General features: G+C 45.0%; 1 protein-coding gene across 8 annotated transcripts in view; it reads right to left on the reverse strand.

The window, feature by feature from the left end:
- The window catches only part of CARMIL1 (capping protein regulator and myosin 1 linker 1), a 298,433-nt gene that overhangs the window by 75,656 nt on the left and 198,999 nt on the right, over positions 1 to 23,778 (reverse strand). For all 8 annotated transcript variants that reach the window (XM_059399579.1, XM_059399577.1, XM_059399578.1 and 5 more), the window contains exons 22-26: positions 22,253 to 22,321; positions 19,473 to 19,566; positions 11,686 to 11,784; positions 2,626 to 2,754; positions 1,783 to 1,914 (exon numbers count right to left, since the gene is read on the reverse strand). In XM_059399579.1, the coding sequence (XP_059255562.1) occupies positions 1,783 to 1,914; positions 2,626 to 2,754; positions 11,686 to 11,784; positions 19,473 to 19,566; positions 22,253 to 22,321 (523 nt within the window). The remainder of the gene's footprint in view (positions 1 to 1,782; positions 1,915 to 2,625; positions 2,755 to 11,685; positions 11,785 to 19,472; positions 19,567 to 22,252; positions 22,322 to 23,778) is intronic.

A 23,778-nucleotide genomic window follows, 5' to 3' on the forward strand; every position in this document is an offset into this window, starting at 1 on the left:
CCCTTTATCATATCCTTTCACAAAGTGGTCAGCGCGTTTCCTTGAGTTCTGTGAGCTGCGCTAGTCAATCAGTCGCACCTGAGCAGGGTGTCATAGGTGTCGTGGGAACCTCTGACTTAATGACACAGCCCGTCAGTCAGGAACACAGGTGGCAACCTAGACTTGACCTTGGTGTCTGAAGTGGTGGTGGGGGGCAGTCCTGTGAGACTGAACTCTCCACCTGGGTGGGGGGGAGGGGGGGGGGGAGTCTGAACCTTCCCCAGGGAGATAGTGTTGGAATAGAATGAAGTTGTCGGACACCCAGCTGGTGTCCCTGAGAACCACGTGGTGGGGGAAGAAGCCTCACACATCTGGTGACCGGAAGTGTCCTTTGGCATGAAAGCAAAGGCGAGACACACACAGGTGAGTGGAGGTTTCCAAACACATTGGCAGATCCAGACAATGAACTACTATGTAGCCATTAAAATGATGGTGATTTTTCACTTATCTGGAATTGTACTCATGCCGTTGTACCGAATCCAAAAAGCACTATAGTCTATACGAACAATCGTGCATTTGGACACAGAACATTTGGGAATTCACTGGAATGTTAAGAGGGATGCGATCCCTGGGATTTCAAGTGATTTTTTCCCTTTCCTTTCTTTCACAGTTGTTAGTATTATTTAAATGCTTCACAGACTAAGTTTCCTTTTTAAAATAAAAAATAAATAGCAACGAAGATCGTTTCCTTCCTACATACTGTATCCTTCATGGAGGATGAAACAAGTGCCATTAGGTAACAAATGAGCTGGTGGAACTCTGCGCCGACGGGCCTCCTTCTGCCCCTCCGCCTTTACTCACAATGGATGCAAAACACCTACATTAAATAAAAGAAAGACGACTCACTCCAGTCTCTCTCTGCGTTACATGCCCAGAAAGATAAAGAGGGGCTTAAACTTCTAAATAATCCACAACATTTTCTCCTTCATTAATTTAATTTACAAGCAGAGTAATTATCATGTTGTGAAGTTATTACTGAGTCCCACATCCAATCCCCATGAGCTGAAGCAATCTCATTCTCAGGAGAAAACCGACCAAATAACTATAGAAATTGAGACATGGTTTTTTAAGGCATCCTTGAACAGGCAGAGCAGAAATGAGGACCACCTTCTGCAGGTACAATTTCTCTGTGTAGTTGTGTTTTCAAGTAACCTTAGGAAAAATCTAGTCTCAGGTTACATTTCAGAGAATTTTTTTTCTTCCCCAGTCAGGGAGCCTGTGGACGAGTCTCTGCAACTTGGGTTCCTTGTTGCTTCATCTAAATCCCTGTCCTTGTCCTTCAACCAGCTTCTCATGAGGACCGTTCGTTACCCACTCACCCAGCCGGAGGCCCTCTGTAGCATCAGCTTCCAGTTACCGTCAATGGGGCTCCTGTCCTCCGGGCCATTCTCTAAATCAGATGTGATGCCAGAAGATATTTTTTCCCTAGAACAGCCTTCTCTTCCTGTCTCGTAAGTGGAAATCCATCATTTGCTTATCAATGGCACCTTGTAAAGTGCATTTAAAGATTTTTCCATCAAGAGTATCAATTTTCTCGGTTTGACTTGCTCTCATTAGGTAAGAAGTTACTCCCACATTTGTACACAAAGTTCAGACAGATCCAGTGTTACTACCAGTGCCTGTGGGGTAGGTGAGCGCACACATATACAAATTGCAACCACAGAAGTCGCTACGGTAAGAAATGCCGTCACACACAGCTCTCCTAGCGACTTCCCGCTCCAAAATAACGGAAACTGCACACACCTTCAGTTGCTCATCTACGACTCTTGTCACTTCTCCAGCCATGGACTCCAGAGTTTCTTGAATGGGACCGAACGACAAGCCACTGGCCCCCACCCAGGACGCACCACCGACGTGGTACAAGTTTGGTAACAACTGTAATAAAAACACAAATAACCTCTCGGTAACTATGTAACTAAGTACCGGAGTCACTGTGGAGTTAGTGAAAAGGGTAAGAAACATTATGAGAGAGGCTCTGGTCTTGATCAAAAGCTTCATACAGATGCGTAAACTGTAGAGTTCAGGATCAGTACGTTACCTTCCCATCTTCCTCTGCAGAATGAAGGTATTTGACTAAGGCTCATGATCGTCCTCCTGACAATACTCGAGGGCTATGTGAGTCCAAGAGCAGAGCCAGGCCCAGGCCCCAGGCTCTCTGGCCAGCCCTGCCCCGCCGACCCTCAGTCTTTTCTCCATGAAGCCAGACTTTGGGGACCAAATCCCAATTTGAAAGAAGTTTCCTTTTAGAGGTGACAGGGGGGAGTTTCACCCTATCAGCTTAGAAGAAGAATACTCTCAAGTGAGCTGTTGCTCGTGTAAACTACAACTCTACCCCTTAGCTCTTCAGGACCCGATGACAACCCTTGTCAGCACAGGGGCCCCTACTTCTTATTCCGTGTTTTGATGACTGGTAATTAGCCCAGGGAACAGAAAGGAGGCAAAGAGGAACTCCCCTCACTCTGCCACTTGTCAGTCACCTTGACATTGGGTAGAAAGCTAGAAACAGTTGGACCTCGTTTGTAGAACTGAAGTTTAAACAAGCTTTTTATTACACAAGACTTTCCCGTAGCCTGAAGTGAAACTCACCGTTTTAGAATTCTTCGCATCACGCATGAGCCTCTCTGCTGACTTTAAGTCTTCCTGGACAGCGTCTCCCGCACAGTTTCGTAAGGAGTTGAGATGGTCCTGTACTTTCACACATATTCTGTCAATCATCTGCTCCACGCCGTGAGAAGGACAGCAAGCACCCAAGGCAGCACAGCCAATATTCAGAGAGAAGAAAACACGGAATGAATGAGGACAAAAACACCTCTTAACTAGAACATTCCAGAAGGTAGCTTTCAGCCAGTTATTAATTTATCTGTTCATATCAGCAGCGTTCGGCAACATTAACTCCAATAAAAGCTCAGGGACTTCAGTCCTCTTTCCTGCCTTAGGAAATGCAGCACGTAGAACCAAAGTGTGTACTTCTGGATGATTCAGAATTTCGTGGCTACTCTGTGACATTTCGCTAGATAATAACTCTCCTTCATTAATTTCTATTAAGTACCCTCTGTGACAGACACAGTGCCAGGTACTGAGGAAACAGAGAAATGGACTGTGTAATTTGGCAGCGGCTGAAATGACAACAAGATGGTGTCCACAGCCAGTTGGTCTCAGTATTACAGAATCATAAGATCTCTGGAAATTAATATTTTTAAAAAGATTTTATTCATTTATTTGAGAGAAAGAGAGCATGGGCAAGGGGAGGGGCAAAAGCAAAGGGAGAAGCAGGCTCCCCCCTGAGCAGGGCTCAATCCTGGGACCCTGAGATCATGACCTGAGCCAAAGGCAGACGCTTAACTGACCGGGCCACTCAGGTGCCCAGAAATTAATATTTTTAAAGCTAATTCAATTATATGGGGAAGTAATAGGTACTTCCCCATATAAATTAAAAAGCCACTCTTCTGCCCAAAAAAACACATTGAGGTTTAATTATTTTAACACAGGCAATAATAAAGTTGATAACATTTAGTTTCTATTCCGTGAAAGCCCCTCTCCCAGGTTAATTACATCTGAATCATTTTCAGTCACTCCAGGGACGTAAGCGTGAAACCCAGAGGGAAGTGGAAGATCACTACTGGAGACAAAAAGTACCAGAGATGGGCAAGATTATGTCCTTTTGTATTTGCATTTACAGAAAAGAGCATGAAGAAAGCTAAGAATTCTAATGAAAGAGATAAACTGTGGTTTACAAAGTCTCTCCAGTATTTTGCTCAGAACTGCAGGCAATTTCATGGTCTTAAAAAATTACTCCTTCTTCCAGAGACCTCACATACCCAGAGTCCTAGCCCATCTGGGCATTCACTCGGCAGAGGCAGCAATCTAGTGATTTTTTTTTTTTTTTTAAGATTTTATTTGTTTTTTTGACAGACAGAGATCACAAGCAGGCAGAGAGAGAGGAGGAAGCAGGCTCCCTGCCGAGCAGAGAGCCCGATGTGGGCTCAATCTCAGGACCCTGGAATTATGACCCGAGCCGAAGGCAGAGGCTTTAACCCACTGAGCCACCCAGGTGCCTCCTAGTAATATTTTTATTTAAATTCACACTTGCTCTATTTCGAATGATTTGAAATAACAACCACTGGAAGCCAAAGTCAGTCCCCCTTCCCCCATGAATTCTGTGACAACAGAGACGTGGGCCCAGCACCGGAAGACTTATGGTCTAAATACAGGGTGGTAGCATCACCATCCCTCTTGTCCTCCTGTTCTAGAAAATCTGTTTCTAACATTTACCCCATTCTCCCTTTCTAAGGTATTAGGAAGACAACCCAGTAAAGTAACACCACTCACAGCACCTATTCCCTGACACGGGGTCACTAAGTCAACATTAATGTGCATTAAGAACAGCTCCTATTACCATCAAATGTCCTGGGGTTATAGATGTGAAGGACCCGGAGCTCCCCACAGGAAACAGAAGTTCTATGAATAATGCTTCTCACTAAAATCTAAGCTCGTAGGGAGCAATCGTATCTTAATTTGATGCGTTTTCACAATGCCCTGCAGAGAACTAACTATAGGTTTTAAAATATCTTCTTAATTGATGTAAAGTCTAACTCTTCTGTTGTATTGATCTGTGCCTCCTCAAGCGAGGAGTCATCCATAATTCAGATCTTCCCAAGAAGAATACTTAATTTCTAGAGACAGACCACATACTACAAAAGGAACTGATACAGCTCTGAGGCCACATTTGAGAGGCCTGTGGAGGAGGCACTGTGAAGTGGGTCATCCTGAACAATCAGGAGGCCAAAGAGACTCCCGAAACGTGTGCGGTCCCCAAGGAGACAAGTTCCCATGACCTCAACACCATGTTCTGTAAGTGGAATTTGTAAATTACATCCACAAGAAACATAAAAATTTAGTTCTTCCATTCAAGTAGGACATAAAACCTCCCAAGTCTCAAAGGTCTGTCTGAACACACAGTTACTAAGGTTCGGAACAGCCCAAGAGGTCATAGCCAGATGCTTCACAACCAAAGAGCTCAGGGCCCAGGAACGTTAACCTACAAAAGGATGACACAGGATGACTGTGTGGAGAGCAAGTCTAAAATTCTGACAAGAACTCGAGGATTTTGACTCTCAGTTCATACTGAAGTTCCTAAGGCACACATATGTGAGGAGGAAGGGAGTCGGGAAGCCGGAAGACTGTCATCCCTTGGGCTGGCCCGCCCCATGTCTCACGATAGGTGACAGCACCTACGCTCTTCATCTGAACGGCCACTCGGTGCCTCGAGCCCCAGCAATCTACTCTCCTCACACAGCCCGCTGAAGTTGTTCACCACCACCGTCCATCCGTGCGGCTCACGTCCCTCTGAGGAAAGGTACTCTGTCATTCTTGGCCACGGTCATCTTTACGTTAAGTCCTAATCTGTCTTCCCATGTCCCCTGGGACAGACCCATGACTCTCCCTTGAGAACAATAATCAATGGCAGGCTCGCTTCTGTGGGACGGTCTGGCACACGTCTGAACGCAGGCAACTCCTCTTCCCTAATCTGCTTCTCTTCAGGCTTCACGTTCCTGGTTCCTCTTGCCACTCTGCTATGGTGACAGTCTCACAGTCCGCAACCCTTTCCACCCCCAGGCCCCTTCTCTGCATTGTCTCTTCCATCTTGGACCCTCACAAAATACCACCCCCCCCCAAATAAAACTGACTGTAACCCAGGAGAAGGGGATCGGAAAGTTAAGCGGGGCGGGCACCTTCCTTACTGTAGCAAGCATACCTCCATTAATGCGGTACAGGTCAAGCTGGCTTCTGTGGCAGCTAAATCACCACTAGCTCACGTCACACCCGTTGGGGACCGATGGGCTAAAGAACCCAAAGTTCAGAACTTAGAACTCCTAGTAATAAATGCCATCCTTGGTTGCTCTCCACTTGTTATAACCGTTCCAGCAAATGCCACACTTGCCGAGAAATTTCATCTTTCTCCATGTCAATCTCTTTAGCCGATTCAAGAGACAGACTGAACGCCTAAAACCAAATGCGATACCGTCCTGAGTAAGATACACCTTATACCACCCAGTGACTGAGAAGCCTGGAAGTGGAAAGAAATATTCACATCAACCGTAACTCAAGCTAGAGAACTCTCCCTAATAAAACACCCATAAGGGCACCCACATTTTGTTCGTCTTGTTCTGCCCAAGCTCAGCTCTGTTTCCTACAAGGGTGCCTGCCACATACTTAGAAGTATGGAATGATGCAGGAATGATACACAGGAATGATATGAAGATGTGCAAGATTTCAGCCAAGGGAGGGAGCCCATCTAGCCGAGGTTGAAGGTGGCTTTTCAACTGGGTCCTGAAAGATTTCTACAGGTTGAGAAAGTCGAAGGGAATTTTAAGCAAAAGGATAAGCATAAGCAAAGGCACGGGCAGACACCTGCGAGGACTATTTCCTGATTAGGAACAGAGCACTTTATTGTAGGAGACAGGACTGGAACGTTCAGCTAAGGCAAGAGAGTGTGAGACCCAGGCACAGGCTAAGGAGGTGGAACAGGGTGTACGGGGTATGGGGTATCCCGTCCTGGCTCCTGCCACAACCGTGAGGTCTACAGATCCTTACCCCGTAGCACCCTCGGTGACTCAGCTTCCCTGCCTGATGCAAAGGACATGGGCTATAGAGAGCAGAAGGAGACATGGAAGGTGGATATACCAGTTCCCACCGTACTTATGAAAGAAGACACAGAAGTGAGTTGATAAAAACACCTGAGCAAGAGGGCTGGCAATGGAAATGGGGGTAAAAAAAAAGGAGGAACAGCTGCAAAGACACTTGGAAGGTCAACGGGTGGCCACAGCGACCATTGGCTGGTGGTGGCAAAGGAGACATCTAAGATGGCCACAAGGGTTCTATCCTTGGTGATGAGGCCATTGAGAGAAATGGTAAAATCAGGAGTCCCAGAGATAAATTTTGTCTTAGTGACCCCCTATCTCAGACATGCTGAGCAAGTGTTGATAAGTAAAATTTGCTGGAAAAAAAACAGGGATAGACCCAGGAGTTCCCCACAGTTGGAGCATTAAAATGGTAAGGGTAGATGAAATAGCTAAAGGAAAGAAGTACTAAGTACAAAACTTAGGAAAGGGACTGCAGTCGGAAGATGAAAGGTTTAAGAGGCATGTGGGAAGGAGACAGACAGGACCCAAGAGGAGCAGAAAGATATTCAAAACGGCACATTGTCAGTGAATGAAGCAGTGAGTCTTCGGAAGGATGAGGCAAGTCAATCGTGACGATATCTGTGACAGTTAAGACTAACAGCAGCAACGTTAACGGTTTACTGGTGACAAGTCAAGTTCTTCTCATGCTTTATCTCAGTGAATCCCCCAGCATCTTCAGAGTTGTCTCCCTGGCTTCACAGATGAAGAAACCAAGGCTGGGACAGGTTTAAGTGACTCACATCAGTTCACGCCCACAGGGAAAGCAAAGCCCGTCCTTCAGTCTGGGCCGTCCGCACTATCCTGCCTCCTCTCATGAACAGATGAGGGAGAAAAAGCCCAGGGACTTGGTGACATTCACCACGGAGAGAGCCATTCTGGTACAGATAGGGATACATCTGGAAAGGTTACGAGGTGATGAGATAGCAAAGAGGTCAAGCATGTGAGGCAGGAGGGGAATGCACTGGAAAAGAGCTACAGACACTAAAACTGCCTTCTACCTTTTTAAAAAATGGTCAGCAATGTTTATGAGTGAGAAGAGTGGATTTCGGCAAACTATAGGCAATTCTAGGCCTGTTTTAATTTTTTTATTTTTCAAAAGTCTTTATATTTTGCGAATTCAGTGTTTAAAAACAAAAAACAAAAAACAAAAAACAAACCCACATAGGAAAACAGACTGGAAAGAAATAAATCAAGACCATGTGGGTGAGGGTGTGCCCGAGACTGCCTTTATAAATAAAGCTTTATTCATTCATGCACACAGTGGCTATGGCAGCTTCCGCTCTCCCAGAGCAGAGCTGAGCTGTGATGTTGTTGCAGACCCGAAAATTTGTCTGCAAATCCAAAAATGTTTACTTTTTGTTTTTTTACCAAAACGATATGCTAACTTCCTGACGAAGAGAGTTTATGAGCTGGATAAGAATATGAAAGCAAAGGGAGAGTATGGTATCTTAGAATCTTTTTTTTTTTTTTTTAAATATTTTATTTATTTATCAGAGAGAGAGAGGGGAGAGAGCGAGCACAGGCAGACAGAATGGCAGGCAGAGGCAGGGGGAGAAGCAGGCTCCCCGCTGAGCAAGGAGCCCGATGTGGGACTCGATCCCAGGACGCTGGGATCATGACCTGAGCCGAAGGCAGCTGCTTAACCAACTGAGCCACCCTTAATGAGAATTCTTGGCTACCCAGCTGGCCGGGACAGTAGTCACAGAGCGCCTATTCTTTCTGTATTCAGATTTCTGGAAACTTCGATAAGAAGTTTCAGTCTCTTGGAGATAAATCTCTCTTAAAGTAACTGAACCAATTAAAGTCTGAAAACTGCTAATCATAACGTCCTAGGAAATCCCCAAAGAGAAAAGGTGGAAATATACCTACCACACAAGGACTCAAATAATTCAGACAGATGTCACCCATGCAGAATTAAACATCCGCACTATGCCCCCTGTGTCCCATTTCCTCGAGGCTGAGAAGACGAAACTTACTTTTAAGGATTAGCATTAAAGGTTGCTGCAGTAATTTTTTTGGATGGGTAAAATCCCCTGCGATTGAGGGGCAACATTGGAAGGATATTGTAGTAAGAAGAGCCCGTATTACGGCAGCTCAGAAAGGAACCCAAGGCAAAGACTCAATGTAAGATTTTAGCACTCTCACTGCTTTTAATGTTCACCACTAAAACCAGGAAGTAACAGTAAACCATAAAGTGCTAAGCTAATATTCGTCCCTTACAGGGGAGAAAAAAATAGATTTTTCAGGCATTGGTAAGGGAAACATTTTGTTTTCTTTCTCAAAACTCCCCGCTACCTCACCAATATTCATAATTATCATTTTTCTTTTTTTATTTTTAAAGAGTTTATTTAACAGACAGAGATCACAAGTAGGCAGAGAGGCAGGCAGGGGTGAGAAAGCAGGCTCCCCGCTGAGCAGAGAGCCCCCCCATGCCAGGCTTAATCCCAGGACCCCGAGATCATGACCAGAGCCAAAGGCAGAGGCTCAACCCACAGAGCCCACCCAGGCACCTCCTTTTTTTCTCAATATACATCGTTTTCCTATTTCCTTTACAAAGAATACATATTTGCTGTACAGGTTTCAAAGAACACTGTGAAGTATATGAGACTGAAATGCACCTAAAACCTCTTGAGGAAACCCTCACAGACCTCTATGCAGACCTATGCGGTCTTCCAGATAATTTCACCCACTTGGAGTAATATGTGACGCTTTTATCGTGGGCACTTCTCTTTCATTCTCTTTTAAGAAAAAGCAACAGCAAAAAATTAAAATGACATTTGCACAAGGTAAGAAAACATTAAACCATTAAAAAAAATGGGTCTCAATGACAAAGTCTGCCTACCAGTCCCCCTGCTGAGATAAACACTTTTGGAAATCCGCTGTTTTTTAAAATTCTTCTGGTGGCTTCCATTTGAAATTTAAATAGTAGACTTACATTTGTATTTTAATTTCAGTAATAGTTAACTACATTTGTATTTTTGATTTAAGAATGAATGTCAGAAAAGAGATTGAGTCCATAAAATAAAAATTAAAAACTGAGCATACTTAACACTCCTACTCAACTGTTCTCCCTCTTCAGTTTCTAATTTTCATTAGTATCAATACTGGTGCATGAGGACTTCTAACATTCACATTTTTTAACATAACAATGAGGTTTTCCCTTGTCTGTGTTGATATTAAAATTTTAAGCCCACTAAAAGAAAGGCAGTTACAGAATAATGATGATGGGACCTGCACAGCAAGAAATGTAATCCCGTGTCTTAATCCCGCAGCTCCCAGCAGACTGGCCAAAGGGGCCATTTTTAAAAGCTTTCCTTCAGCTTCTGTGACTATATGGATTTCATTGTTGCTCTAGTTCCTTATTATTACTTCATATTGTGTCCTCTCTTATTTCTCATTGTTATGCTGGAGAATTTCCCCAGAGAACTTTTCGTGCGTATGTTCAACTGGGGGTGATTTCTCTAAGTCCACGTCTGAGCCCATTTTAATTCTGTCCTCATGTCTGTTTGACAAGGTGGCGAGGTGTGGAATTTGTGGTCCCAAATAAATCCCCCTCTGAACGTGGATGACATCACTTCATTTGCTTCCAGTCATTGGGACAGACGCTGGTTCTAGTTCTCCTGTAAAACAGCCCTTGATTCTCTCTGACACTCTTTAAGATTTTTTTTTTCCCTCTCTTATAGGTGTTCTGACCAGGACGTGTCTAGGTGTGGCTCTTTGGGCCTTTCCTTTGGATCAATTTCAGTGGGTCACATCAACCCCACAATTCATGTTTTCTACTATTTTTTCTCCTTTTCAATTTTGAAGCTCCTATCAGAAGGCTGTTGGGTCATTTGGAATCCACTCACCATTCTGTTTTACTTTTCTTTCATGTTTTCCATCTTTTTACTGCATGTTCTAGAGATTTTCCTTTACTTTTTCTTCCCGAGAAACACCTTACTTTGTGCCCTGCCAGTTTATTTAATTCTATCTACTGTGAGCACATTTCCAGTTGCTAAGCATTGTTTCCTGTTGCTCAGCGGACTATTCCTATTATGGATAGAATATTCCCTCAAGTCCCACTGAACTTACTAATTACAGTATTTATCGAAGTCCTTGGCTGTGCTCTGAATTATCTGAGGTCAGATTTTTGGTTTATCTTGCTCTTTCTTTGACATATATTTCCTCAAATATCTTAGGATCCTTGGTTTGGGTTGATATTTTGGAAGAAAATAATCCACATTTCTTTTATTATCATAATTCCTTTTTCTTCTCTAGCACTGGGTGGAGAGAAGGGAAATAAAGTAAAAAAGGAAACACTTTCGTTTCCCTTGAGTAATTAAGTGTTAACATTTAACAAGTTCTTTCTCTTTTTATTTTTTATTTTTTTAATTTTTAAAGAGAGAGAGAGAGAGAGAGAGAACACAAGCAGGGAGGGGGAGAGAAAGAACCTCCAGCAGGTTCCACAGTCAGGTCGGAGCCGTGGCGGGACTTGACTGCAAGACCCTGAGATCATGACCTGAGCCAAAATCAAGAGCTGGACGCTTGACCAACCGAACCACCCAGGTGCCCCAATATTTAACAAATTCTCAATTATTTGGGGGAAACTGGAATTTTGTTTCAGACTCACAGGAGTGTGAGAAAGGGGAGAGAGACACACAACGTCCCTGACGCAGCGGATCTGCTTACCCTCAGATTCTCTCATCCGTAATGAGGGGTTCCTACTATTCGCACGGAACCCGAAAATACGCTTTAGCGACAATCTTAAAAAGCACAAAATCATCAGCAACGAAAAGCACATTTTCAGCATCAGAATTAGCCTATGTTTTCCTCGCCCTCCATCCTCCCCCAAACTCTCCTTCTGTTTGTTGTCATCTCCAGAAGCCACTTCTTCCGGCGCCCCTGGGGATGACTCGGGGACAGAGATGCCGCGCGCCCCCGCGCGCCCCCCTCGGGAGAGCGCCCGCGGGCACGCGCCCCTCACCTGCTGCGTGGTGCTGGTGACGATGCCCTGCTGCAGGCGGTACGCCTGCTCCTGCAAGTACTTCCGGGTCTCGTGGTTCCGCAGCAGGTAGTTCTCGATCTGAAAAGCAAGCACACGGATCTCTCAAGGACACGCCGCGACTCGGTGGAGGGTGAAGGGAGAAGCCAGAAACAGCGAGGGGCTGAACTTGGAACCAAAGCTCAGAGTCGCTGACCCCACGCCCATGACCCCGCGGAGACCGGAAGCGGGCTGTCACCGTGATGCACGCTGGGAGTGCGAGTCAGAGACGGAACCCGCGGGTCCCGGGAGCGAGCTGACAGGACCCGGTCGCTGACAAAGATGGGCGACGGTCTGAGTGCCCCGCCGTCGGAGACCCCACGCGGTGATCCCTGCTTTCCCTCAGGAGTCTCTCCCTCGCGAGTCCTTCACCACCCACCAGTTGCAAACTTAAATAAACGGGCCACGGTGTACAGGTGGCGGCCTCCGAAACCCCGAGCCTGCAGGAGGCGGACGCCATCGGCCCTGAGAAAACTACCAGTTTGAAGGGAAAAAAGGAGAAAATAGGTGGAAAATTGGAAGGCCACCAGCTGTACGACACGAAGACATATACTAGTTTCATTAACCATGAGGTCTTCACGCTATCTCAAAAACAGCACTGATTTTAGCAAAAGTAGAGAAAATACGCAGATTTCCACAGAAAATAACGCTTGAAGTTACCTCAAGTTTGTATTTTTCGACACAATCTCCTATTAAAAATTCAAACATACAAATGATGACCAGATGGGAATGAAGTGTTTCAGAACACTGATCCAGTAATCCGACGGGGTTAACTGCTGGGAGGCGGACGTGAATGAAGATGTCGGCAAAGAATGCTTCGCCATCAGTAACTGCACCGTCTGGGTTTTTTTTTCTTTTATTTCAGTTGTTGTTTTCATTTGTTTTTAATAATACCACTTAACCGTTTGGCTTTAATTTGTCACTGTAGTTCCCTGGTTAAGAACTTCTAATAACCGGGAGCCTCTCCATATTATGACATTTTCATTTTCATTTTCCATATGCTAACATGACCACTATTTAATACCAATGAGAGACAATTAAAATGCAGACTATAATTACTATCATCCATGGAAACCGTAAAGCAGAACGAAATGTACCTTTCTACTAAAGGTAAGTGAAGGAATTATAAAAATGAAGAGATCCCTGAAATGAAACATCGTTTAAGTGACACATTAGGACCAAGGCATTTTATTATATTAATTTTCTCTTCTGCTTCCCCCAAAGTCATGTCCTTCCAAGGTGACATTACCATCGATGGGAAATGTTTTCGCAAAAAAAAAAAAAAAAAATCCTGCCTGAAATAACACAGGTACACACTGCCACCCAGCTTTGGGTACTTTTGCTTTATTATTTGTCCTTTTGCATTTGGTCTTGTTAAGCACTGTCCTGGGGGCCAGCTGTGACAGCAGCTTGTACCAGAGGCTCGGCTCATGTATGGGCCACGCACCCAGGGCTGGCCCATGCATTTCCAGACTTTCTAGAGGCGTATCAATGGTGCTGCACAGTCTAAGTCTGGAGGGATTTATTTATTTATTTATTTATTTATTTATTTTTAGAGGGAAAAAACAATTTAAAGCTCATTTCTAAAAGCCAGTGCAAGGGGAAGGAAGAATAACAATGATTCAGTTCCCTTAACATCAACCACTGGCACATCACCACTAAAAGGACTGCCTCTTAGATTAGCAGGATAAGCCTTCCTTCCCCGCACCATTCCAGGGCAAGGACAGAGACCCCATGTCCTACAGGCTGAGGATGGAGGACCTGACTGAAGATGGAGGGAAAGGGCCCAAAGTGTCGTCATCATGTCTGCCGGTCCTCCTGGGCAGCTATGACCTGGGACGGCCCTCTAGAGCTGATCAACACCTTCAGTCTCACTGCTAAAAATAACAGCAACATAAAAGACAAAAAGACCTGTATTTCAATGTAGAAATCATATATTTAAAAACAAAAACCAACCCCCCCCCAACTTCTAATGATTGAGTACAGGATCACAGTGTTATTCTTTAGTAGAGTAAAATTAAAAAGCATGTTTCTTCTGGGGAATAGACTTCTGTTACAATGAAATCTTCACGATATGAGAGTATAGTAAGTATTCTAGAAAAAAATGATAAATGTCAGCTTTAAAGTCACTAATTTTTCATTAAAGAAAACACAAATTTCACAATTAACATATTTGTAGATGAGGCATTTCTTGTTTTTTATGTCCTCTCTTTTTCTGCTTTAAGTATTGTATATGATTACACTTTTCTCTCCTTAGTATATTGACTACACTTCTTCTAAAACAGTTTTTAGTAGTTGCCATAGTGTTTGCAATATTTAACTATTTCAAGTCCACTTTCACAGAATGCTGTACCATTCTGCAACCAGTATAGCTTCCTTGTAAGAGAGCACCATCAATTTCTTCCTCTCCTCGTAACAATGCTATCTTTGCACGTTTTGATTTCTCCTTCACTTTTTAAAAAAAACATTTATTTATTTATTTGTTTGTTCGTTTGAGAGAAGGGGGCGGTAGGGGAAGGGAGAGGTAGAGGGAGAAGGAGAGAGAGAGTCCCAGTCAGACTCCCTGCTCAGCGTGGGGCCAACTCAGGGCTCGATCTCACATCTCACGACCCTGAGATCATGTTCTGAGCTGAAATCAAGAGTCAGACACACAGCTGACTTTGCCACCCAGGCGCCCTCTCCTTTACTTTTGAAGAAGATTTTGCTAGATACAGAATTCTAGGCTGCTGGATATTTTTCTTTTGGTGCTTTAAATATTTCATTCTGCTTTCTTCTTGCTTGTATGATTTCTTTTTTTTTTTTTTTTTTTTTTTTTATTTGAGAGGAGACAGTGAGAGAGAGCATGAGCGAGGAGAAGGTCAGAGAGAGAAGCAGACTCCCCGTGGAGCTGGGAGCCCGATGCGGGACTTGATCCCGGAACTCCAGGATCATGACCTAAGCCGAAGGCAGTCATCCAACCAACTGAGCCACAGGCATCCCTGCTTGTATGATTTCTGACACAAAGTCTGTTATAATTCTTATCCTTTTTTCTCAATATGTAAGGGCTTCCCGCCTTATCCCCAGCTTCAAGATTTTCTCTTTATCTTTGGTTTTCTGCAGTTTAAACATGATATCCCTACATGTAGATTTTTAGGGATATTTATCCTATTTGGTGTTCTCTACGTTTCCTCAATTTGTAGTTTGGTGCCTGTCACTAAATTTGGAAAATTCTCAGTCATTATTATTTCAACTACTTTTGATCCCTTGTCTTCCTTCTCCCTCTGGCATTCCCACTGTGCGGATGCTCTACCTTTTGTAACTGCCCCGCAGTTCAGGAATATTCTGTTCTGGTTTTCTCCTCCATTCCTTTTTTTTTTTCTCTTGCTTTTCAGTGAGAAATTTACATTTACCTATCTTCAGGCTCAATGATTCTTTCTTTAGCTGTGTCCAGTCCACTGATGAGCTCAAAAAAGGTATTTTTCATTTCTGTTACAGTGTTTCTGATGTCTAATACTTCCTTTTCTTTCTTAGAGTTTCTATCTCTCTGCTTACATTACTCATCTGTTCTTGCATGTTTTTTACTTTTTCCATTAGAGTCCTCAATATACTAATTAGTTATTTTAAATTGTCTGGTAATTCCAAAATCTGTGTCATATCTGAGTCTGGTTCTGATGCTTGTTTTGTCTTTCATGATGCATGTCGTAATTTTTTTTTTTTTAATTTTTTGCTGTTGGGGCGCCTGGGTGGCTCAGTGGGTTGGGCTGCTGCCTTTGGCTTGGGTCGTGATCTCGGGGTCCTGGGATAGAGTCCCGAGTCGGGCTCTCTGCTCAGCGGGGAGCCTGCTTCCTCCTCTCTCTCTGCCTGCCTCTCTGCCTACTTGTAATCTCTCTCTGTCAAATAAATAAATAAAAATCTTTTAAAAAATTAAAAAAAAAATTTTGTTGTTGAAACTGGATATGATGTATCTGATAACAGGAACTGAGGTAATCTAATCAGGCTTTTAATGTGCAATTTTATGTTAATCTGGCTAGAAGCTGAGTTATGCTTTAATCTCTTCCCATGTCCCTGTTTTTATCTCCTTGGTTACTTTGGGGTTTCCCTAGAAATCCTTTCTTAAATAAAGTATCTTACAGCTTTGCTCATTTGTAATCTGCTATTATCACACTTGATGTGCTGGTAAGGTATTGGGGAAGGGAATAATTCTATAATCTTAAGATTAAATTTAGGTTTTATTTAGTGGGACTGAGTTCCTGGGCTGTGACCTGCCAAAGTACTTCTTGGCCATTTTTTTTTTTTTCCCCCTTCCCTTCTTTGAAACAGGAAGGCTAGGATTGTTGCCTGCTTTGTCAGATAAAGCTCTGGTAGAGTAGTTTCCCCCAAGTATAAGCCTCTGTTATAGACAACAGAATGCTCCAGGTATATTTTAAAATGGCTACTTGTTCCTGTCCCCCTACCAGAAACATGAGAGGATTTTTGTCCAATCTTTCCTGTGATAACTTGGTGGGGGTTCTTGGAGGTGAAGCCCATGAAGGGGTCAGGACCTCGCTAAGAACTAGGCCCCTAGGAGTTTTTAACTCTTGGGCTAGTCCACACTAAGCCTCCAGCAATTCCTCAATGGCTGGTTAAACACTCCTCTGAGTTACTGGCCCCATTAGCTTCTGCCCTAGGTGAGCCGATCTTGACTTTGATTCACGGTGATTCTCTGAATCCCATCTGTCCAATTACCAGAGTGACAGTCTCCTTTGCTTTTGCCTCAATTCTCTGATGGATCTGAGAAGAGTCACCGATTTTCTGTCTGTTTAGCTTTCTTCTTGTTGTGAAGATGGGAGTATGATGAGTGCCAAACTCTTGATCTGTCGAGTCTAAACCCAGAAAACTGGTGTCTCTAGGATATGTCTTTTGTTACAAGTTGTTAATATCCTTTGGGAAAATATAAAGAGGTCTAACATCTTTATGTTGCTTTGTGGTTTAGAAACTTTTTTTTCCACAACTAACTGGTTTGGTCCCTGGGCACCACAGGCAACTTACTTCATCATCCCATCCTTTGGTTTTCTTATGTGCAAAATGTGGACATAACAAATCTATCTCATGGATTTACTGTAATAGATTATCAATGTTAATTTATGTAAAGCATTTATAATAGTGTCAGGTCCCCAGCACGAACTGTATGTTAAACATCAGCTAAACATGGTTCCTGTCTAGTTGTATGTTTTATAGAGACAAAGAAACCAAAGTTCAGAAAAATTAAGTAACTTACAGAAATTACAAAGCTGAAAAGAGTTTGATTTAGTCAGATTTTTTTCTTTTGTGTGAAGATTTTTTTTTTTTTTAAGAGAAAGAAAGAGCACAAGTGGCGGGGTGGGAGGAGCGGCAGAGGGAGAGGGAGAAGCAGGCTCCCTGTGAGCAGGGAGCCCAGTGTGGGGCTTGATTCCAGGACCCAGGGATCATGACCTGAGCTGAAGGAAGACACTTAACCGACTCAGCCACCCCAGTCAGATCTTTTGAATATAAATCTGGAATGATTTCCATTGCCACATCAAGGCTTTCCCTTTCTCCACCCCCTACCTTATTCCCTTTTATTCATCCAAGTCTAAGGAGCATCCAAGCAGGCAGACCAGGCACTGTGCCAGCTGCTGAACAACTAAAAAGATGAAAAATACATAGGTTCTGCCTTCAAGGAGGCACAGTCACTAGAGAAAAAGATATATGGAGTCAGGTAACTTAAATGACATCACAAGGCCAGTGACGGACAAGGACAGGAAATTCTGAGAAGATCCCCAGCACAGGGCAGGAAAGAGGCTCGAGAAGTTTCTAGATGTGCTCACACTTGCATTCAGCCTTGACAGACACACACAGTAGGTAGTGGGGAAAGCACGAGAGTCAACCAGACTGGAGCAGTGATTGCCAAATTTGCAGCCACCAGGAGAGTTTGCAAAAACACAGATTGCTGAGTCCCACCCCTATTTCTGAGACCCAAGAATATGCATTTCTAACAAGTTCCCTGAAGTAGAAGCAAAAAGGCAGGCTATTAAGAGAAGAAGGGGGGGCGCCTGGGTGGCTCAGTGGGTTAAAGCCTCTGGCTTCGGCTCAGGTCATGATCCCAGGGTCCTGGGATCAAGCCCCGCGTCGGGCTCTCTGCTCAGCGGGGAGTCTGCTTCCCACTCTCTCTGTCTCTGCCTGCCTCTCTGCCTACTTGTGATCTCTCTCTGTCAAAAAAAAAAAAAAAAAAAAAAAATTAAAAAAAAGAGAAGAAGGTAGCAGTGGATAGGAGGCAGATCCTGGGTGGAATTTTATACCAATTCAAGGAGAGAAGGTTCTATTTTAAAAGCCACTGGGTTGGGGGGTGGGGGGCGCCTGGGTGGCTCAGTGGGTTAAAGCCTCTGCCTTCACCTCAGGTGATGATCCCAGGGCCCTGGGATCAAGCCCCATGGTAGGCTCTCTGCTCAGCAGGGAGCCTGCTTCCCTGCCCCGCCCACCCCTGCCTGCCTTTCTGCGGACTTGTGATCTCTGTCTGTCAAATAAATAAAATCTTAAAAGGCACTGGGGGCCGGGGATGGAATGTGGAGAGGTGGGCTTAAGATGTTAGTTTGTTCCAACGTGCCATGAAAGAAGATGGCTCTTTTTGACCGTGACAAAGAAAACAAACAAAAATCCTGCTGAGAAATGATGAGCCTTGAACAAAGCCGTCCCTGAGAGGGAGAGAGGGGAAGAGTGCGAAGGAAGAGGATTTGCTGCACGATCTGTGAACTGGACAATGGCATGGCTCTGGAAGACGTGGGGAGGAAAAGTCAAGCGTGGGAGGGAGGCTTGGATGGTACCACATGACGGGCGAACAAAGAAGGAAGAAAGATTTCAAAGATCGCCCAGCGACCCCCACAGGAAACGTGGAGTAGGCTTCTTCAGATGGAAAATCCTTGAGTGCATCTAAACATGGAGAAAGGTAACCATAACCACAGAAAGAGAAGGATGGAGATGGGGCAGAACCAGAGCACGCCTCTCGGGGCCAGTGTCCGGCCCAGGCAGAGACAGTGGCTCACAGGCGCATGGATGGCTCAGCTTTGAAAGCGGGGAGCCCCGTCGTCCTCTGGGGTTGCCAGAAAGGAGGCGGGAAGGGGTGTGGAGTGAGACACATCTATAAACAAAGATGGTAAAAGGAGATCCCATCCATAGCCTCAGTTTCTTAGTAAGAAAAGAAGGAAAGTGGGGCACCTGGACGGTTCCGTCGGTAAAGAGTCCAACTCAACGCTGGCTCTAGATCTCAGGGTCCTGGGATCGCGCCCCGTGTCGGGCTCTGTGCTCGGCAGGGAGGCAGCTTAAAATCCTCTCCCTCTGACCTCCCTTCTATTTTCTCTCTCTCAAGTAAATAAGTAAATCTTACAAAAAAAAAAAAAAGAAAGAAAAAGAAAAGGAAGAAAGAAGAAAAGAAAAGGAGGGAAGGTACGAGCTGCTGAGGAAAAAGTTGTGCTGACCCTCAGTTCCACACATTCTCGGAAGGACGAACGAGAAGCTGTGCGTGCTGGCACGCCGATGGTCCAAATGTTATTCCACTTAAATTTTAGGACAAGTTTTCATCTTTCCTATGTCATTCCTCCCCCAGTCATACAGGACGTCCACCGTGACCGCAAGAATACAAGCTCAGGGGAGAAAAGCTTCGGAAAATACTGAGTCCTGTTTGTCCGTTCAGAATTATTACTAACAAAACCCGATTCAAACGGGAGTTGATGACCATGGAGCTAGTGATTCTCCGGTACCTTTTGCAAAGCCTCTTCTGTTTTTTCAGGGTTTGTTTTCAGGGCTTGAGAAGCGTCATACATAGGGATCGGCATGAATCGCAATGTATAGTTCCTAGAAAAAGGAGAAAGGGATGCTTATTTTAAAATAACACCCCAACCTTCATTCAGCACTCTTTTTTTTTGAAATCCCGAGAGAGCTGCCAGTGTGTATTATAAAATTTCAAACTCACAGCCTATCTCAGAGCCCTAGTTCACAAGCCCACTTTCTCCAGGGTATGTGTGTGTGTGCACCCACGGGAACCCACGGCACCCACGGCGGGCACCCGCGGCAGCCCGTGCTGTCTTCTAACAGCAACATGATTGGAAGGCATCTGGTTTTGTTGCTTTCAAATCCAGATTTTCAAACTGGGCCGAGAGAGAGTGGCTAGGAGGTTAAGTCCAGCATCTGCCGGCTACTTGGTTTTCGTCACTAATGGATCTGAACGTCCTCAGAGCCCCACAGGGGCCCCGTGTGACAGGCAGCCCCCAGCCGAGAAAGGAAAACTAGGAAACAAAACCAAAACACCTGCATGCAAAGCAAGGACAGGAGTATCAGCCAAAAGTCTGTTCAGGCTCTGCGCCCCTTTCAACAGGGAGGCCCCCGAGTGGCCATGGTCTTTGGAAAAGCTGCCTGGCTCGGGCTGCCTGGCTCAGCGCCTTGACCTCTGCAGGTCCTCGCAGGCCCCTCTTGCACACGGCCCACGTCCACAGCCTCTCTGCTCCCAGCGAAGCAACTTCTGGAAAACTGTGTCCCTGGATTATCTCCTGCTGCTGACCAGCTACTGAGACCCAGGAGGGCAGGGGGGAGTCATCTCTGTGTCAGGCAAACAGCATGGAACCCCAAATTTACACCCTGGCTTTGGACCCCACCCCTCACACCTGCTCCCAGACCACACACTCGCCCCGGAGATGACTGCTCTCTCCTGCCCCAAACCCATCTGCCCTTTGCCACCGCATGGCACTCAGGAACAAAGACCTTTGGAGCCACGTGGGAACAAGTGGGGTCCCCTCCCACAGTCGGCCGCCCTGTCAACACTAAGCAACACTCAACAGTGTGATTCTTGTGGATACGGAGGACTTCTACTAGAAGAGTCCATGAACAACTCGCTCCCAAAATAAGGTACTAATCATGAAGAACGAATTAAAAGAAAAAAAAAGAAGCAGCCATCTTAATCATAGCGGTCATCTGTATGGGTGCTAACGGGGAAAAAATGTCTTTCAGTCCAACATAAGGGTGGTTGAACGCAGGATAACCTGCAAAGAAAAAGGCTGCCATTTCCATGACTTCCATTTTTTCACCTTGGCCTTGTTTTAGCAGAACTGTTTTTGTTTGGTTTCAGAGGGGCCAGCCAACTGAAACGAGGAGACAGTGCATCTGTTTTTGAGACTGGAGCATTTTCCTTGGCCTCATCCAATGGTAATCACGCGGCAGACCAGCGTACTTTATTTAAACCAGATGGGGTTCTGGGGCCACTGGCATCATAGAGCAGCGCATAGCTAACAGACTAAACCGGGGAGTGCTACCATCAATCCAGAAATGCTGAGTACCGGGTGCGCAGGTTCTTGGCATCCCACAAAGACCAGTGTGGGCTGAGGCAGTCCACAGCAGAGGCAACTGTGCTGTTCGCACCTAAATGTAGCTATTTGTAAACAACTGCTTCCATTCGAAGGTTTCCTGGTGCAGTGGGAGTAATTATAGGCGGAAGGCTGAAGGCAGAGGCGGAGCAAGCTGCCTTATCCATATTTAGTGACCATCTGTGGGGGCAGCTGCGGTGACCTCCTGGCTACATCAGAACCCTGGGATTTAGGACTGGAGCACACTTAGGGATAATTAACTCTGGCACTCTCCCTCTATAAAAGAATTAATCAGAAAGGAGCCATGCTTTGCTCAAGAGGATAGGCGTGGTGGTGACAGAGCTGGGGACTGAATGGAAGGCTTGTATTTCCAGGCCTAGGGTTTTATCCATGACACACAACCAGGCATGAGCGCTCCACCTGGGAGGCCTCACACGTGAAGGGGAATCTGGGAAAAAACACCGATAGTGAGCATTCCCTGACCCCTTCCCTAGGGGACCAGCTTCTGTGCTACTGGTTCCTTATTTCCCACCCACATTCTGTAACCTCTCATTTCCAATGCTGCAAATCTGCTTTGATCACTCCTGCCTTCAGAATACAGTATGAGGACGGAAGAGCTCAGAAAGAACCCAATTTCTAGAATTTCTTCCAGCCATCTTCGTATTATTGCCTCGTTTTGTTAACTGGCAAAGTAAATCTGACAATAAACAATAATTGTAGGCTTTAGTTACCACGGTAATAAAGAAAGCCTTTGACAGTAATGAGACTAACTTGAGCCTGCTATCCCTTGATTTTGGTATTTTTTCGGGAGCTCAGCTTTCTTTGCTCCACTGTATTCAAAGTTGTCATAATGGGCAAAAAAGACAAGACTGATGGAAAGAGAATGCAAAACCACGAGGAAAAGCCAGGTGAATACTGGGTGGGCCTCTCAATAATTAATTAATTAATTAATTAATTGAATAATTAAATGGTCTCATTTAATCCTCACGACTGTGGGGGATCCCTGCCCTCGTGGCCCAATGAAGAAACGGACCCCAGAACAAAGTCCGTGTCTTCTGGGTCTCATGGCTGGGTAGCATCGGCTAACTCAGACCTAGATCTTCTGGATCCAAATTCCTTGCTACCTCCATCACCCCACAGGTTCTTTTGTATTGTTCCAGAAAGAAGTCGCAATTAAAACTTACTTTTCCATTGCAACAGCTATATCTTGAAAGCCTTGTGCCGTAATGTTGTTCTTGTCCCATATGACAGTCCTGTTGGGAAACCACATCACATAAATGATCAGACAGTTAGGGATGGAGGAAATGACTCCCCCCAGTGAAGATGAAACTCTTACAGACAACATTATCTAGATATTTTAGCACGAGAGGCAAGGAATGACATCAACTTAGTTTTAAACGCGTCAAGGATGAGCATTTCCGCCGAAATTACATTCTTAACCCATTCACTGCTCACACAGTGAGAAAACCATACTTCAAAGCAGCAGTACCCTCGTTAACTTGCCATGATGTTACCCAGTGCTTGGTAGCCAGAAAACTCTTCTCTGATACTCTCTCAACATATTCTCCCAATAGCATTCTAGTACTCGTGTCAGAAGTGAGAGCTGTTTATAAAAGATTCTGAAGAACCCCTTGTCCAACACAAGAATTTTGGGTCCTGAGACTTCTGTCCATTCTAAGTAACTAGAAGGAATCCAGTCATACTGTCTTCTGTTTTCACCATTGCCCTGACATGCTATGACCAGCCACCCCAGAAAGCTCTCACTTTGTTGGTAAACCTCTGGTTTCTACAAATAAGATGCTGTTTCCTTTCTCAACAAAGAATCTATTTTGGAAGAAAAGTACTATTTATTTCACTTTCAGAAGGTGAATACATCAGAGGTATTTTGGTGTTTGCGAGTTCACCTGCTACATGAAGCAGCTTTTATTTTTCTGATCCAAGAATCACACTTCTAACTGTTTTCCATTCCTGATCTCATGGACTTTCCTTACATACACTCGGACCTTCAAGAAACGGTTGCAGTTTTTGGCCTTGGTGTAGATGGAAGGTTCAGGAGGGTAAGGGAAGCATCAGGAAAGAGCCCCTTGAAGAGCAAATGTGAGTTAAGTATTTGTTCACCGAACTGCTGGACTCGGGAGTGGCTGGAGCTCTCCGAAGGATGGACAGGAAAGTGGTCCTTAATAAAAGTGGTTACCACGTAGCCAGCCCTTAAGAAAAGCCACAGTTGGGAAATGCCATGAGTGGTCGAAAATCACTACCCAGAATAGCTAGCCCCCAGGATGAACCTGCCTTTAACCAGGGCACCTCGGGTTTTAAATCTTTATACTGGCAGCAGTGGGGGAAGGGAGGTAAGACAGGCCCACAGCCAAGGATGGAGGCCGGCACGCTGGACCAGTGGTCTTTCATTCCAGCTGCTGACACTGTGAAACGGGACCCTGCCCCAGTCCGCAGGTGGGTTTTCTGCCATAGTGGAAACCTTTAAGACAACAGCTCATGGGAATCACAAGGTCTAACTTTGGGCCCCGGCCCTCCAGCCTGCAATCCCAAGTGTTTTGACAAAAGACTTGAAATGGTTGCCTCTGCTTCCCAGCTGGCTTTCCCCACTGGGCACAGCCAGCTCTCCAATGCCGGGGTGGGGGGGGCTGGGGCTGGAATCTTTTTCAGAACTTTCTAAGGCCCTGCTGGGAGCGAGCATCCTTGTGTCAGGGCT

Source organism: Mustela nigripes, chromosome 5, assembly GCF_022355385.1.
Source record: "Mustela nigripes isolate SB6536 chromosome 5, MUSNIG.SB6536, whole genome shotgun sequence".
Lineage (NCBI taxonomy): Eukaryota > Metazoa > Chordata > Mammalia > Carnivora > Mustelidae > Mustela > Mustela nigripes.